Source organism: Hippopotamus amphibius, chromosome 4 (genome assembly GCF_030028045.1).
Source record: "Hippopotamus amphibius kiboko isolate mHipAmp2 chromosome 4, mHipAmp2.hap2, whole genome shotgun sequence".
NCBI lineage: Eukaryota > Metazoa > Chordata > Mammalia > Artiodactyla > Hippopotamidae > Hippopotamus > Hippopotamus amphibius.
Window position 1 is genome coordinate 105,186,144 of NC_080189.1, and position 18,856 is coordinate 105,204,999.

The 18,856-nt window shown below is 38.8% G+C and overlaps 2 protein-coding genes across 6 annotated transcripts in view; one reads left to right on the forward strand and one right to left on the reverse strand.

Moving 5' to 3' along the window:
• The window catches only part of SPMIP7 (sperm microtubule inner protein 7), a 49,797-nt gene extending 38,468 nt beyond the window's left edge, over positions 1–11,329 (reverse strand). Inside the window, exons 1-2 of the mRNA XM_057733236.1 lie at positions 10,777–11,329; positions 1,929–2,026 (exon numbers count right to left, since the gene is read on the reverse strand). Coding sequence (XP_057589219.1) covers positions 1,929–2,026; positions 10,777–11,329 — 651 coding nt within the window. The remainder of the gene's footprint in view (positions 1–1,928; positions 2,027–10,776) is intronic.
• A 2,766-nt stretch (positions 11,330–14,095) lies between these two features.
• Positions 14,096–18,856, forward strand: part of ZPBP (zona pellucida binding protein) — a 118,333-nt gene continuing 113,572 nt past the window's right edge. For all 5 annotated transcript variants that reach the window (XR_009053393.1, XM_057733817.1, XM_057733819.1 and 2 more), the window contains exons 1-2: positions 14,096–14,291; positions 17,609–17,689. Coding sequence is in view for 4 of the 5 variants with exons in the window: in XM_057733817.1 (XP_057589800.1) it covers positions 14,153–14,291; positions 17,609–17,689 (220 nt within the window). In the remaining variant the exon portion in view is untranslated. The remainder of the gene's footprint in view (positions 14,292–17,608; positions 17,690–18,856) is intronic.

Below are 18,856 nucleotides of genomic sequence, written 5' to 3' on the forward strand. Positions count from 1 at the left end.
TAATAGCACTGGGCTTTGGCTTTCTCAAATAATATGGGAATACCAACACTGTGTTGTCCAGAAGCAGGGACTAAAAAACAATTTTTGTTCAGTTAATCCATGGCAAGGGTGCTCTAGGTGAAGTGTAGGATACAAGGAAAAGATGCTAGTGGGAAGTGGTTTCAGCTGAAGTCTAGCTTTATTGTGTTTCTTCAAGGAAGTCAGTCATTGGCCAAGTCTGCATGGTGTGGGAGGATGCAGTGTCCAGCTGGCGGCTGTCAGAGTTAGTAGCCACTGCCCACTGCTACCGGAGAGGGTGCACTTGCCAGCAGAGGGGGCCTGGGTTGTGCCCTACCATCATCTACTACTCACTGCTCACATGCAGTACTGTTGTAGGGATGCACAAGACATGCATAACGTGCAAGACTGAACTTCTGCACAGTGCCTGGCACATAGGGAGTACTCTATAAATGGCAGCTATTTTCTAAACTTTTTTTTGGGTGTAAAATATTACTTTAATATTGGAATATATAGATGTGTACAATTCAAATCGTGCAAAAGCACATGAATATTTATACCTACTTCTAAAAAAGACTAATTTCTACACATTTGTGAATTTTCAAGATCACTTTTTTACCTTCCAGTTTCATTCAATTATAGTAGAAAATATTTTTTTTTATGATTTTAAACATTTAACATTTATTGAGAATTGTTTTGCTTTGTGTAAACTACAATTCATCTTGGAAAACATTTCACATGGACTTCAGATCAATGTATATTCCACTCTTATTGGGTGGAGAGTTCTGTTTATGTCTGTTAGTTCAAGTTTGATTACAGTATTGTTTAAATCTCTATTTCCTTACCAATTTTCAATCTTCTTGTTTTATCCATTATTGAAAGTGGATGGTGGTTCTGAAACATCCAACTATTATTGTAGAAGTCTGTACTCCTCCATTTAATTCTGTCCATCTTTACTTCATGTAGTATGGAATTCTGTTTATGGTGTTTATACAAGGGTGAGTCAAAAATTATCTGCACTCTGGCTGTAGAGTTTACAGAAGTTTTAATATAACCAGAGTGCGGATAACTTTTGACTAACCCTCATAGCTCTTTATTGGAGTATAATTGCTTTACACTGTTGTGCCAGTTTCTGCTGTACAACAAAGTGAATCAGCTGTATTTATACGTATAGTCTCATATCCCCTCCCTCCTGTGACTCCTTCCAACCCTCTACATCCCACCCCTCTAGGTCATCACCAATCATCTAGTTGATCTCCCTGTGTTATGCAGCAACTTCCCACTAGCTATCTACTTCACATTTGGTAGTGTATATATGTCAATGCTACTTTCTCACTTCGACCCAGCTTTCCCTTTGCCCCTGCCCCCCATGTTCTCAAGTCCCTTCTCTACATCTGCATCTTTATTCTTGCCCTGTCACTGGGTTCATCACTACCGTTTATTTAGATTTCATATATATGAGTTAGCATATGGTATTTGTTTTTCTCTTTCTGGCTTACTTTTTTTATTTTATATTGGAGTAGAGTTGATTAACAATGTTGTGTTAGTTTCAGGTGTACAGCAAAGTGATTCAGTTATTCATATACATGTTATCTATTCTTTTTCAAATTCTTTCCCATTTAGGTTATCACATAATATTGAGCAGAGTTCCCTGTGCTATAAAGCAGGTCCTTGTTGGCTATCCATTTTAAATATAGCAGTGTGTAACTGTCTATCCCAAACTCCCAATCTATCCCTCTCCCCCACACTTCCTCTGTTTCTGTTTTGTAAATAAGTTCATTTGTATCATTTTTCAAGCATTTATCTTTGTCTGATTTACTTCACTCAGCACCAGTAGCTATCTTTTACAAGGCACAAAATGTCAAACACACAGACAATGAAATAAATTGATTACAAATATTATATAACACCATTCAGTGAGAAAATCTTACTGTACATGTTGCTTCCTCATCAAATGTGTGTGGGTGATTTACTGAATATTCTTCATGATGAGGTTGTAAAGGAGTAACTTTAAGTGGGCTTGTCCAACCTGAAAACAAAAATGTATGTGCTTTGGGTACATACACACGAAATACATACATACAAATGCAATAGAAATTCCTTCTTCCACCAGAAATTTTTCCTACTAGAAAGCTAAACTGTGTGGTTTTAATTGATTTTTCAATGGATCATCTAACAATTTTCTCAGCAGTGAGACAGAATAGCTCTGGAATTTATGTTAGAATAATTGTGAGAGTGTAGAATTATTTGTTATTTATTATTGGAAGAAATCTCTTCTTGGGTACTATTAATCTGTGCATGTGCGTGTAGACAGGCTGGGGATGGTGTGACACAAAGGAGTTTACTATGTAGATAATTTAACCTAATCATAAGAGGCGAGCAAATACAGACGTTGCCGCACCACCAATGAAAGCAGGTGAATATATAAAGATGGAAAACAGGTTTCCTGGTTTTGAGGTGCTCATCGACAAACAGAAAAGAGATGTTTAAGTAGATAATTTCAGTGTGATATGGCGACTGTAATAACAGTTGAGCTCTGAGTGCTGTGGGAGTCCAGAAGAGTGGCATCTAATCCAGCTAGACTGTAGGGAGTTAGGAACATCTTCCTGAAGGTAAGACCTGATCTCATCTTGACAATTGAGTATGACTTGGATAACAAAGGGGAATGGTAAGTGCAATGGCAGGCCTGCCCTGTGAGAGCAATATCACAACTCTTACAAGAAATTACTGAAGGTTGGGTATAGCTACATCTTGAAATGGCAGCCAGAGAATGGTGGAAGATGAACAAGAGGTAAGCCAACATCAAGGACATAAAAGCCTTGGACTTAACCTCCAGATAGATTGTCCTTGGAAAGTTTTAACCAGAGAGATTGATAACTTTGGCAAATTACTCTGGTTTGAACAGGGGACTAGTGTAGGTGAAGATAATGGTTGTACCAAACAGATCCTTTTCCTACCCCACAGGGATTCTAACTGGCCCTCTACTGTTTAGCTTTGCCCCATGAATTAATCTAACTCAGCAAAACATGAACCAAAATGTTAAAATCTGAGAGCTAGGTGGACAATACAGAGCTGTTTAAAGATAGGTGAGATGAATTTTGAGAAGGGTTTGGGATAACACAGGAGCACTATGGTCACCATGGATACCGATCTGGTGGAGCACCATAACAGACTACAGCAATTCTTGAGGCTTAATAATGTATACACTTCCTGGCTAAGGTGCCAGTGTGACCTCATGAATTATTTGACCCCTCTGAGTTTTATTTTCCTCATATTTAATGATTGCTGTCAGAGTCGTGAAAACTACAATGTATTGAATGGAACTGGCAAATTTCTGGCATGTAGTTTACAACATTTATTAATTATCAGTTAGTAGTTGTAACATTATCAGTACCTATAGCATTAATGTAATAATATCATTTTCATAATGATGACGATTCAGTCAATACTTGACCAAGAAACTCAGGGTGGAACCTGCAAACTCAGAAGTGGTAATGGGGGGCTGGGGCACGGGGGACCTCTGTGGATTCTGAAGGGGAGTCAGAGAGATCAGCACGTGAGAAGCCCCTGACACACCACTGCTGACTGATGGTGGAGCAGACCATGTGAGAAGACTCCAGGAGCAGAGTATGTTCCCTGGCTGTCAGAGAACAAGGAAACGGGCGCCTCACATGTCAGGCACTGAATTCTGCACAACTGGAATGAGCCCCAAAGTAGATTTCCCCCCAGAACCTCCAGATATGAACAAAGGGCACACCTTGATTTGGGCAGCTGGATCTCAAATAGAGAACACAGTTAAGCCTGCCCAAGCTTCTGACCCACAAAACTTGTAATAAGCAGATTTTGTTTAAAGCTGCTAAGGCTGTGGCAGTTTGTTACAGCAGCAAGAGGAAATTGATACAGAGGCAGAAGGGAGAGGCCAAGGCAGAGTGAGAGAGAGAGTGTCGAATTCCATGATCATTCAGTTTTGAGAATAAGGATAATTCTGCCTGTGACTCAGCTGGCCAAAGAAAACCCTCCAGAATATTCTCACGCTAACAGCAGCAATATGGCACTTTTTAGTATCCTCTGATTTGAAGCCATTCTAGCAGCTGCTTAGGAAAAAAAAGAAAAAAAAAAAAAAGAAAGAAAGACAAGAAAACTCAAATTTTGACTTTAAGTCAGAGTAGAAGAAAGTAAATAGGGCAATAAATTAAAACTATAAACCTCAGGGGCACCACACTTACATCTAAGCATGATGACATCCTTTCTTCTACTTTGTTTCACTATCTACTGCCGCAAAACAACTCCAAACCTATTACCTTAAAACAGCCATTCATCATCTCCTGGGATTCTGAAGTGTTCCATGTCACATGGCATAGCTCTGAAAGGGGAAAAGTTCCAGAGTGAGCTCACTCACATGGCTGGCGAGCTGGTGCTGACTGTTAGCTGGGAGCTCAGGTGGGCCTGGTGGCCAATGCCTTGTTATTTTTTCCCTATGAATCTAGGTCAGGTCTCTCAGAAAACAGGGACTGAAACTTTAGGGAAAAATCCACAAAGGAGGAATCTCAATGTGCAAGTGCTTACCAAGCCTCTGCTTGCATCACACTTGTTAATATTCTATTGGCTAAAGCCACTCATATGTCCAAGCCCAGAGTCAAGGTGAGACGCAAACAGGTCCCATTTCACGGTAGGAGATGTGGCAGGCACACACAGGAAGGGGTGTGCTGCCAAAAGCCTCTTTTGGCAACAGCTGTTACACACCTCTCCTTCACAACCCAGTCTCACTTCACCACTTTCATGTCACCAAACAAATACCAAGTCTTTTGCCAAGGAAAGCACTGTAGTATTTCCTCATTAGAAATTTAACATGTTTAAAACTGTATCATATTTTTACAGTGAATGGGTTTTGATGTAAGCCATGAAATTGTACACGTTTGGAGGAGTCTACCATGAACACTATTTTCCCACAGGTCTTATTATTTTTATTATAAAACATTTCCATAATATGGTGCTTTTAAGGAAGTCAAAACCTTAGAAGAAAGAATCAAGGACTATTCCATGTATTTTTTTAAAATTCATGTGTTCTCTCTCCTCTAATGGTTACTGATAGTTTTTCTTTTAAACATCTAAAATACCCTTCGTGAGTGGTCTTGCCTGATTTTTCTTTCTCAATATAACAAAAGGTAGATCAATTATGTTGATATTTTCAAAGAACCAACTTTAGGTTTCATTACTTTTCCTGTTTTTCTATTCTCTATTTTATTTATACGAAGCAAATATCCGACCTTCAAAATATATGATGCAGAACTGAAGGGAGAAACAGCCCTACAATAATAATTGAAGACTTCAGTACTCTACTTTCAATAATGAGCAGAACAACCAGACAAAGATCAGTAAGGAAAGAGAGGACATAAACAACAATTTGACCTAAGAGACATACACAGAACACTCCACTCAACAGAAGACCCAGGCGGAATACCACATTTTTCTCAGGTGCACATGGAACATTATCTAGACTATATTGTAGGTGACAAAGCAAGTCTTAGTAAATTTAAATGAACTAAAAGCATGCAAAATATATTTTCTGATCATAATGGAATGAAACTAGAAGTCAATAAAATGGAATAAATTAAAAATCCATATACGAAAACTAAACACCATACCTCAAAATAACAAAAGGGTCAAAGAAGAAATAACATGGGAAATTAGAAATTATCTTGAGACAAATGAAAACAAAAACACAAGTTACAAGGTTCAGCAAAAGTAGTGCTAAGATGAAAAATTAGAAGCATAAATGCTTATATTAAAGAAGAAATATCTCATATCAACCACATAAATTTATACCTTAAAACACTAGAAAAAGAACAAACTAAACTTAAACCTAGCAGGAATAGAAAATAATAAAGATTAGGTCAGAGATACACAGAGCAGAGATCAGAAAAACAATGGGGAAAATCAATGAAAGCAAGAGTTGGTTCTTGAAAAGATCAAAAAAATTGACAAACATTTAGCTACAGTCAGAGAAAAAGAAAGAAGACTCAAATAACTAAAATCACAAATGAAAGCGGGGACATTACAACTGATTTTTGTTGGAGGAGGTCATTTAGAGGACGTGACCACCACTGACCCATAAGCTGAACTCAGGCTCCTCATTGCTCCTCTGTTCTTGGAATGTATGTCTGCCCACTGTTCCCACAGTAGGAGCTGTTTCAAAGACACAGCCTGAAGAGAGTAATGTTTTGTTGAGACCATCTGGACAGTATATGTGACTGAACCCTAAGTCCTCTATATAAACTTTAAGATTCTGGTGGGCCGGTGCAGAGATCTACTCCTCTTGAGGCACCTAAAACAAGCATCATAAATAAGTTCCCTCGATAATTAAATCTGCCACCTACCTGTCTGGAGAGTCTGCCTCTTTCTCCTTGCCCTCTGAGTACAGGGGCTAGTTTTGGATTTCACCCAGGGAACTTGTGAAGTTTTGAACCAACTATTTTACAGAAATAAAAAGGATTATAAGAAAGTACTATGAACAGCTGTATACCAAATAACTATATAGCCTACACGAAATGGAAAAATTCCTAAAAACACGTAAACTACCAAGACTGAATCATGAAGAAACAGAAAATATGAACAGAGCTATAGCTAATAAGGAGATCAAATCAGTAATCAAAACTCCCAACAAAGAAAAGCTCAAGATCAAATGGCTTCACTGGTAAATTCTACACCATATTTAAAAAAGAATTAACACCAATCTGCTTCAAGATCTTCCAAAAAACTGAAGAGAACATTTCCAAATTCATTCTATAAGGCTGATATTACAAAGCCAGACAAAGACACTACAAGAAGCTACGGCCCAATATCCTGATGAATACTGAAAAACCCTCCAAATACTAGAAAATAGAATTTAACAAACACTTGAAATGACTGTATGGAATGACTAAGGGTGGTTTATTACTTGAATGTAAGGAACTGTAACTATGCGTTGCTGGGGGCAATGTCAAATGGAGTAGCCACTATGGAGAACAATATGGTGGTTCCTCAAAACATTAACACAGATTACCACTGAGCAACTCCATGTTTGCATATATACACCAAAGAACAGAAAGTGGGATCTTGAACAGGTATATGTACACCCATGTTCAGAGCAGCACTATTCACAATAGTCAAAAGGTGAAGGAACCTAAGTGTCCATTGATGGATGAAGGCATAAACAAAATGTGGTACATACATAAAATGGAAGATTATGCAGCCTTAAAAAGGAAGGAATTCTGGCACATGCTACAGCATGAACACTGTTGTTCATGAGGACACTAAGCTAAGTGAAATAAGCCAGTCACTAAAAGATACTGTATGAGTTTGCTCACATGCGGTATCTAAAGTAGTCAACCAGAGAGACAGAAAGTAAAATGATTGCTAGGGGTTGAGAGGAGCGAGGGATAGGGAGTTACTATTTGATGGACGAAGAATTACAATTTTGTAAGATGAAAAGAGTTGTGGTGATAAACAGTGCTGATGGCTGCACAAGAATGTACTTAATATCAATGAACTACACACAAAAATGGTTAAGATGGTTGTTACTGAGTGAAGGCTGTGTACCCCAAAATTCATATGCTGTAGCCCTTACCCCAATATGATGGTACTTGGAGGTGGGGCCTTTGGGAAGTAATTAGGTTTAGATGAGGCCATGAGGGTGTGGCTCCCATGACAGGATGGAACTAGGAACAAAAAACAACTGAACACAGTTAAATGTCCAGACAAGTTTGAAATAAGGCAAAAAAATCAATATAACAATCAAAAGCAATATAATATTTCAGGAGTTTGTTTTGGTATTTAAGAAAGCCTACTGAAAAGCATACTGGTGTGGGATAATTCTGAGACGATGTCCTTCTTTATCAGAATGTACGAGAAATTATGTGTATTTAGGTTTGCTAAAAACTGAATTTTTTATAATTAATGGTTATTTCCAGAATCTGCATCATTGAATGCAAGACAAATTATATTGAACCCAAAACTGGAACTGCAAGTACTGCTCTTTGAAATTGTTAGTAGCTAGTAACAGCTACTACTAATTAAATGCTTTATCAGGTTCCACAAATACTACTATTTTACCCATCTTAATTCATTCAATTCTTACAATAAGAGAATTTATGTATGAAGGAACTGAAAATTCTGGACTTTAACTTTACAGCATCTAACAAATGGTATTGGTTCACTTGTTTCTGTCAGTTACACTTACATGAATAACATTAAATAGCCCTTGCTAGGTTATCTTATAAAGTATTACTAATATATGAATTTTATAAATAAGGATATACAGGCATAGAGATCAGCAATGAGTTCTGGGTCATAGCACAAGTAAGCTTTCTGCCAGGATAGCTCACTCTAGAGCCTATCTTCTTAATTCTGTTCTACCAATCTAGGCAGTGAAATAGAGGCTAGATGAGCTCTATACCTGGTTCTGAACTGCTGGCACAATGTCTATTAACGCTATTTTAGTCATAAGTTAGATTCTTCACCTTTGTTAGAATGTTTTGACAGTTCACTCTTAGAAAAACTTATGAAAACAAATCAATGTTGTTAAAAATTACACTAGGTTGGGATTTTCTGCTTACAAGCAAAGCGACATACTTGTCTAAATAGGACTACAATGAAAAGTGATTTTGATTCCTTTAAAGAAGTGTTCTTGACAATGACTATTATTACACATTGAAACATTAGCAAAAGATTGAGCTCAAGCTCCTCTGACAGATTAGGAAATCAGTCACTAGCTCAGAATCAGTGAAAACTATACTATGGCTGTGAGACTGACCTGAACTCATCTTTGGTTCCTTCAATGTGAACTGCCTTTGCTTCTCAGTAATACCTTATTTCCCTACATGGTATTTCCAATGGATTATAAAATAATTATTTCTTAAAATAGGTTGTTGAATCTCATTTATATTATTTACTTGAACACTCCAAACTAAGGAATTTCCCTAAGCCCACCTGCTGAGGCCACAACCAGAGTGCACATTAAAAGCATAACTCATAAAAAAATCCAATCATTTATTGGTACTAGATTTCATTACTCTTATTTTTTATCAATCAGTTATTAAATCCATGTGGTCTTTATATCCAAGTACACATTTCACATATTAATGAATATAATTATTTAGCTTGAATATAATTTCTGCAATGAGTTCATTTTAAATTTGTCAGTTGAGTCAGAATTTACTTGCTTAACTAAACCATTAGTATATAAAATTTTGTGCCAGTCACTTCTCTTGAATGCAATACTCTCAAAATTGAGACTGATTTTCTGATGGATGGAGATGCAATTAAAGTCAAGAAGCCCCTGGAAGCCATGAAGTACAGAGAAACAACCTTAGTTTAGTAATCAAAAAGTGTGAGTTCAACATTCAACTCTACCAACTCCACTACTATAAGACTTCAAGATTGGAGAAGCTTGTTTTACATGCAAGATTTATGTGATTTAATGATATGACATGGTTGCCAAAAATGTTAGTGTCCTCTTGGTCCTCCTTCAATAGTGTATGGTATCCAGAGCAAGAGACATAATAATTTATGCATTATTTCTGTCTCCTATTAATCTACCAATCAATCTACAACCTATTGATATACACATCTATACAAATATAGAGATACAAAGAGCATTTATATCTATTATATATTTGTACATATGTTATATATATTATACTATATATGCACGTTATATATATGTAAAATATGTATGGAATACACAAACTTAATATAGTTTTGACTCAATTCACACACACACACAAAAAGCATAACTCTTATCCCTTGCTTATCTCTCACCAAATTGCTCTTTTCTCATTCAAAAGTGGGCATCAGGAGGGTGTGCCTTGGAACCACTATCTTTTGGGGCTTTGCATTTCCACTACCTTTGCCTTTATTCTTACTCCCTTCCTGGTCCCAAGTGCCTATGGCCTCTCTTCATGGAGGAGAGGCAAGAACCGTGAGCTGCCACTGCTCCAAAAAACGGTGATGTCACTGTTCCTCCACACAGGCTCTAGTCTGTGGCTGTGTGATGCAGAGGAGTGGTTAAGCGGGCGCAGCCCCTTAAGGATACAGCAAGCTCAGCATCTCCTGCTATGCATTTGGCCTTTTCCTTTCCCCTATGTTCAAACATGTTAACCTCTTTTCACTCCCTGCCAGACACATTCCATACAGGAACACTGCCCATGGCTTTCCTCTGGAAGTGTTTCTCACCACTTCTGGGCCAGGCTTGTGACACAATCTGGGAGTTCTTACAGAGTAAACCAGGTGTACTGTCAGTAAGTGGTCATCCATTCTGCCTTTGAGGCTGTGGTGGTTATTTATGCAGCTCCTGTTCTTATGAGATCCCAAAATTTACTTTCAACTACTTTCCCACTGCATTTCAGTGCCTATAACCTAACTCTTTGATAATAATCAGCAAATTTATTTTTTCAAGGGTGAGTCAGATAAGCAGGCATGATACATGGTTATCAAAACATAAATTCCTTTGTGGGAAAATTAGGTTATCTGCATGTTTAGAATAAATTATCTGATATATACTTTGTGTTGGTCACATATTGATGAATGCATTTTTTGAAAACCATTTTTTTTACAAACAGGTTTATAAAAGGCTTATCGTTCTTACTACTTTCCCCTTACAATCTATAATTTAAAAATAAGAATTCCTTATTTGGTTCTTTACAATTTTATGTCAAATGAACTGCTAAATACTGAATCTTAGATCCATGCTCTTCCCTCTTATTTGAATGTTTAAAAATTACAAAGCCCATGTCACTTTACCTCCAAGTCTTGCTCTGATGGAAATGTCTGGTACTGCCCTGGAATTCCATCTCCTGTCTTGTTTTAGTTCTTCTAATAAAATTTTTTTCCTTTTTAATGTCATCTGAAATCCTGTGTCTGGCCTGGGAACTCGATGTTGAGGTTTCACATCACTGGAATCTACCAAGCTTGGTATGGTTCTGCCAATGCAAGGCTTTAAGTCGGCATCACCACCAGGGCTCACAAACCCTGAACAGGCGTCACCTAAGGGTACGTCATCCCGAAGTGGAAATAATGGATAATCTGGCCCATATGGCGGGGGATAAGGATAGTGTAAATGATAGTCTGGCAGGACTGAAGGGGGATAAGGGTAAAATTTAAGAAAAGTAGGGTTGCATTTCTTCTCAAATCTGCCATTGTCATGTCTGTCCTCAACTCCTTTCACAAAAGGCATGTTCAGTTTTCTTAAGAGAGGATGGTAGTGTGGGTAATCTATATTCTCAACAGCCTTTGTTCTTGAAAGGAAGGATCCTTCAGAGATACTTATCTTTCCAGGTGTGTGCTGTGAATCCATACTTGCAGCTTTTCTCTTTAAAACTGTAGATGACTGTATATTAATTGCTTCTGACGTATCCCTTCTTTTTAACTACAAAGCTCATATATTTCCAGTCATTGAGGATTGGTTAACCTAACACAGTCCATGATTTGGCTTTCTCAATGTCAGCTGAGTAGGGTTTTTTCTTTTTTTAATTTTTAAGGTAAATATTTTTTCTCCACCAAAGGAAGTCTCTACCAAAGGAAGTAAGGGGCCAGAACAGAAAAAAATAAAACAGAGCCCATGTTGCTTGGCAACAGCTAGAACTCTAACACACAGGTCCATTTATTACATCATAATTTAATTCTTAGGAAAAAACAAAAATAGAGTTGTTACTAAAATCTCCTTGACAGTTTCCTCAGCAATACTCAGGCAAACTGTGCTTATCTGTTATTTTTTAACTTTTCTGTAAGTTGATACTTAATGGGTAAATGCATTCAGTAAAGAGTATAAATAAAGCAGTTAATGAAAAGGCAATATATTTTTAAAAGTACAGTATATCTCTGACATACTTTAAGCATTTACCTGATAGATACAATAAACTACACAACACACTACCTATATAAATTGTAAATTTAAATGCAGTGCAAAAATTGAACATGTATTACCCTATAGGTAAATCAATGTATCTAATTTTTAAGGAAAGTAACTTGCAATTTATAGTCAAAGTACAGGTTCATCTCTTATGTGCCCTACATTATCCTTACTTACTTTTTTGTTACCATGATGGCCCGAGTAAGAGCAATGAGGTTCTTAAACTCATTTCAGGAAACTACAGTAGTAGCAGCTATTAGCTCAATGCGAAAAAAAGATGTCATCAATACACTGTTCATTTAAAAGCTCATTTCAACAAGGTAACTTGGTCCTGCATGAAAACTGCTATCAAAGGAATTCCAGACAGCGGAATTTGGGTACAAAAGCTAACACCATCCCTACTGGAGTAAAAAATGCAAATACGAATGACAGACCTATCTTTCTGATTTTCAGAAATCAACTTTCCATCTTTAGAATCACACCACACATTAACTACACTCTCCAATATTACTTGCTATTCTCAGGTTGAATATTAGGAATTTACGCAGCAGACCAAGGCAGGAGGGACTGATGTATTGAAGTAAATTCTTGATGACAGGAAACAGAGATTGCAAGATTTAGCATGGTCTGAATAGTGCTTTCTACCCTTTATCCACTAGAAATCCACAGTCCAAAGTTCATTTGGTAAAAATCATGTTGCTCAGGTTGACTTGTTTATAAAAATTAAAAGTTTTAGCAGAATATATACCTAGATAAATATAGTGATTTATTTGGCACTATTCAGTAAAATTTGTTTACTAGGTGTGCTCCAAGCAACTGCAAAACCTTGACCAAAATGCTGACTGGGTCTAAATCATCCAGGTCTCTTTTCTAAGACATGCCTGAAGAGGCTGAATTCAATTCAGGACTCTATATAGATCAGAAAGCATTTCTAAAGAAGTAAATCTACTTGGTAGAAAAAACTGTACTGTACTGGATACAGTTTACCAATTAACCACGTGTAAAGACTGCCAGAAAATTCAAGGAATATGCAGAAATTTCAATTTCTTTTGTTAATAAGAACCAAGAACTTCTTAGGATATGTACATATTCCTTAAGAAATGTCTTCATCCTGATCTTGGTCCAAAAAGAACTCTCATTCTTTTCTGCTAGATGTCTTCCTTTCTTTTCTTAAAAAAAAAAAAAATATGGCTATTTGAATGGTCACATTATGCCGGGAACTATCCCAGGAATTGAGGTTAAAATGGCGGCAAAGCAGACAAGATCCTAGCTTTGAAAACATAGTATGCAAAGCAGGCCAGCTGAAAGACAAAAGGGGTGCTTTATATGTGTTGTGCAACCAAGATACATTCGAAGGCATCACTGTTGGAGATAGGCTACCAAACAAGCAGGAAGGTTGACTCGGGTGCGTAGGCTGTCAGTCTGAAATGCCTCGCCTGGAGCCAAGGGCCCCCAGCAATGGCTCTCAGTCCACTACGGATCACTCATTTCTTCTGATTACACAGGGTTATTAGGCATTCTGTCTTCAGCTGCTTAAACTTCATTTTTCTATGCACTTGCGTCTTAGCTCAGTTGACGTAAAGTAAATCCTTCCCGCTGCAGAAACGCAGAGGATTCTCGCTAACACGCTAACACGTGCTGGCTATCAACGCCACTTAAGCGGACACGGGTGGTTTTACGCACGTTCCCGAGCTCGGGCGATAAAAGACGATCTTCAGGCTGAGCGCTGCATGCGGTCAGCTTCCTCCAAGGCTGTCTCCTCGTTCTTCCCGCCCAGCCTCTTCCTGGGGCTCCGACCCCCCTCCCACTCCCGCCGGCCGTGCTGCGCATCCACCGCCCAGTTCCGTCCCACGCACCCGCAGAGTACCAACAGCCGACCCGGAGAGGCAGGCCGCCCTCTGGGGGCTGGACCAGCACTCCCTGCCTTCAGCTTCAGCCCGTGATCCGGGGCCGGCCTCCACGCTCAGACTCCCAGAGGCCGTCCCTCGGGGCTGCGCCACCCGCGGCTCTTCTCTTGCTTCACAACCTTCCACAGGTCGCTCAAGCTCTCCGGGTTCCCTAAGCGGCGGCAACGTCCTGAAGGCGGGCGACATCACGCCCCCACCCCAGGAAGCGACGCTGCGACGAGGCCCTACTGTCGCACACAGCCGCCCGGCCCTGGCCCCGCCCCCGTCCCGCCGGAAGTGGCGGCCCTCTTTCCGGCCGCCCTTCCGGTCCACGGACCGCTAATTTTCGGTGGGCGCGTGGGCTCGCGCCTCTTAACGTCCTATGCGCCGACGGTCGGCAGGCGGCGGCGGCGTGTGGATGGAGGCCTCGGCCCCCGGCCGGGCGCAGCGGGGCTGGCGGCGGGCCCGGGCCGCGGTGGTCCTTGTGCTCTCCGCGCTTGTGCTGCGGGCGCCCCCGGCAGGTGAGGCGGCGGCGGGCGGCTCAGGGCCGCGGCTCCCGGAGGTTTTTGTGTCACGTGCGCCCGCGGACGGGAAAGGCTTTATCACTGATCCACTTCGTACATGTACTAGGATGTAGGTGCAGAGGGACTGGGGACACTGATGTATAGACGGGCGAGGTCATTCAAACACCCACAGCGCAAGGCTTGAGGTTAAATTCGCTGTGCATAAGTCCTTCATCAGTCCCTGGTTCCTTTGCCAGTTTTCTACGACGTACTGGGCTCAGGAGTTCAGTGTATTTCAAAATGAGTAGACATCCCTCCGCATTTTTCCCTGTGGTCCTGGAGCGCCACCTGTTGGTTTCAGCGGTAGAGTACAGGAAAGACTGGAATCTTAAAGTGTTGATATTTTGTTGCCACCATTTGTTTCCTTCTTTGTATCCAGAGATCCGAAATACTTTTTCACGGTTTTAAAGTATAGCTCAGATACCAAAGGAACAGCTGAATTAAACTGTCGTCATTTAACCAGAAAGGTTTTGGCTGTGTTATTTTGCGTCCAAGTTTTAGACTTTTTAGAAATAAAGTATCTCCCAGAATTGAATCATAGAAAGCACAAAGGAGGTTTGTTTAAAGTAAAAGTTGTGCAGGAAAGGGGCAATGAGAAAAGAAGCCCTCCAAGAATATGAATGAGGAAGGGCTGCGGAGGTAGGCCGGAGATAGGAGGAGAATGGAAAGAAATGGAGTCAATAGCCATTACAAAATGTGTCAGAGTCTAGGCATCAGGAGTCCAAAGGGCGTTCTAGTGTAAGTAGAAAATAGCCAGTGGCCTTTAGTTACCCGGTAGGAGAAGAAGTAGGATAAGAAGGCAGTCTCTTATTCTGTAAGGTAAGAAGTGAAGTAAGGTATAGGAAAGGCAACATTTATGTGGCATTTTATAGTTTATACAATAGTCTGTTCCTACAATAGTCAGTTCCTAAATCTGGAAGTTAGTCCCATTTTGCAGATGAGAAAATAGAAGCTCCTGGAGTTTTAAGTGGCCTTCCTAAGACCAGTTAGTGGAAGTTGGGATTTAGAGCCAAGTCATCTGACTTTAAATACCATACTTTCCTTTGTGCTGTACCCCGTCTCTGTTAACAACAAAGAGGATTTGGGTCCAAACTTCATTGCATTTTTTGTGCTGCTCGCTCCACTTGTTCTGTGGACACTGTTGTGTCCATCATATTTGCTCCTTCAACAATAACTGAACAATATCACAATATATCATATTTAACAACTTTAATATTTGCTGTGTGCAAAGTATGGTGCTTGGTGCAGATTTCTTTTTCTTGATTAAATCTTTTATTTGCTTGCTGGTTTTTGCACATGGCTTGCAAAGACCTTCCCGGTCTTGCCCTACCTTCCTCTTCTGCCTCTCATCCTTGACTCCTACAGGCTTAAGGAACATATTTTTTTTCTTTCAGTTTTATTGAAATATAATTGACGTACAAAACTGTATAATTTTAAGATATACAACATAATGATTTGATTTACATACATCATGAAGTGATTACCACAATAAGTTGAGGGACTGTCCAATGTCCAACATCTTATATAGGTACAAAATTAAAAAAATAGAAAAAATATTTTTTCTTGTGTTGAAAACTCTCAGGATTTACTCTCCTAACAATTCATATATAACATAGAGCAGTGTTAATAATATTAATCATATTTATCATCATAATTTATATATTGTATGGTATATTACTTCCCAAACACGTGCTTATAACTGGAAATTTGTACCTTTTGACTGTCATCTACTGAATGGGAGAAGATATTTGCAAAGAGTAAATCTGATAAGGGGTTAATATCCAAAAGCTACAAACAACTCGTACAACTCAACATCAAAAAACAAACAGTCTGATTAAAAAATGGGCAGAGGATCTGAATAGACCTTCTTCCAAGGAAGACATCCAGATGGCCACCAGTTACATGAAAAGGTGCTCAACATCACTAATAATGAGGGAAATACAAATCAAAACCACAATGAGATATCACCTCACACCTGTTAGAATGGCTGTTATCAAAAAGGCAACAAATAAGTGTTGGAGTGGATGTGGAGAAAAGGGAACTGTTGTGCACTGTTAGTGGGAAGGTAAATTTGGTGCAGCCACCATGGAAAACAGTATGGAGGGTCCTCCAAAAACTAAAGATAGAACTACCATACAATCCAACAATACCACTCCTGGGTAATTATCTGAAGAAAACAAAAACACTCATTAGGAAAGGTATATGACATCTAAGTTCATTGTAGCATTATTTACAGTAGTCAAGATATGGGAGCAACCTAAGTGCCCATCAGTAGATGAATGGATAATGAAGATGTAGGTATGTATAGTGGACTATCACTCAGCCATGAAAAAAATATTAAATCTTGCCATTTGTGACAACATGGATAGACCTAGAGGGTATTATGCTAAGTGAAATGAGTCAGAGAAAGACAAATACCACATGATTTCACTTATATGGGGAATCTAAAAAAACAAATGAACAAACATATCAAAATATAAACAGAGTTATAGATAGAGAAGAAACAGGTGTTTGCCAGAGGGGAGGAAAGAAATAGGTGGGGGAGATTAAGTGGTACAAACTTCCAGTTGCAAAATAAATGTCACAGGTATGAAATGTACAGTGAGGGAAATACAGTCAATAGCTATGTAATGTCTTTGTATGGTGACTTATAAGTAGATTTACCATGGTGATCACTTTTAAATGTATAGAAACATCAAACCAGTATGCTGCATAACAGGAAATATCATAGTGTTGTGGCTCAATTTTATTTCAAGAACAAACAAACTCATGGAAAAAGAGATCAGATTTGTGGTTACCAGAGGCGGGAGTGGGGGGAATTGGATGAAGGTGGCCAAAAGTTACTGATTTTGAATAGGTTGACATAAACACTGATCCTACTATTAATTGAGCTTATAATCAAATAAGGAAAATCATGTCTGTGCATGAAGAACTGTAATACAATGTAGAGCGAGTGTTGTAAGAGAGGTGCTGATGATGTACTAAAGAGGTAAGAAGTGAGGAGGACAAACAGCAGGTTTGAAATGAGAGTATTCTCATGTGGTTGTAGAAAAAGCTGGAGTTGAGACAAAATAGGGGATGGTGTGTTGTGTTGATTTCACTGGGGCACATGAAGGCAGTAGAGCCGGGACAGAGATTCCAGATGTCAGAGGATATTGATTTATGTCCCCCCTTCAACAAACTTCAAATATACTACGATCCTATACTATTTGAGTGTCTTGACATTTCTAGTGAACCAGATTGTTGATTATTTCTGTTCTTTTTGTTTTTGATAGTTGGATATTTGGCTCGATTACCAAGAGGTATTCACTTGACCCAAGATTCAGTGAAAATTTTGGGATCACCAAATTTTCCAGGTATTAATACATAGATTTTCAGTAATTATAAGTAAGTAACTGGCATTTGTTTAATGTTATCAATCTTTTGCAAAAAGGCTAATGTTCCCCAGTTATCCTAGACTCCAATGGTCCTTTTCCTTCTATGAAAGTGGATTAAAGTTGTTTCCACAGAGTTAGATTCATGTAGTCTAATTCTGTTTGCTGTAACTGCTTAAGTGTGCAAAAAATAATTATTTCTAAAATTATCTAAAGTTGTCTACAGTGTTTTTGCTTGTTATTGTGTAATAATTAAACGTAATATTAAGCATGTGCCGTTCTTATGCTAAAACTTTTAAAAAATGAGATCTATATATCATAAAGGTTTTGGGTTAGTAAGATTTTGCAGTAGTAACATGAGGCATAGAATCTACAACTTCTTGGTGTACATGTGTATTTTTTTTTAATGCCAGTTTACACCCATTCATATTTTTTAAATTAATTAATTAATTAATTTTATTGGCTGTGTTGGGTCTTTTTTGCTGTGTGTGGGCTTTAGTTGCAGTGAGTGGGGGCTACTCTTCGTTGTGGTGTGCGGGCTTCTCATTGCTGTGGCTTCTCTTGTTGTGGAGCATGGGCTCTAGGAGTGTGGGCTTCAGTAGTTGCAGCACATAGGCTCAATAGTTGTGGCTCACGGGCTCTAAAGTGCAGGCTCAATAGTTGTGGCACATGGGCTTAGTTGCTTGGCGGCCATATGTATTTTTAATTGAGGTAAATTCACATGACTTCAAATTCCTCCTTTAAAGTCTACAGTCAATTAGTTTTTAGTATATTGACCAGGTTGTGAAACCATCACACTGTGTAATTCCATAACGCTTTCATCACTCTAAAAAGAAACACCATACCCATTAAACAATCACACTCTAGCCCCTGGAAACCATTAATCTACTTTCTGTCTCCATGAATTTATCAGTTTTGCACATTTCAAATAAGTGGAACCTTACACTATATGGTGTTTTGTGTAATGTTTTCAAGGTTCATTTATATTATAGAATATATCAGTACTTCATTTTTTATGCCTGAATAATATTCCATTGAATGGATGTACTACAATTGTGTATCCATCAATTGATGGATATATAGGAAGTTTCAACTTTTTGGCTATTTTGAATACTGTTAAGAACATTTCTGGACAAGTTTCTGTTAAGA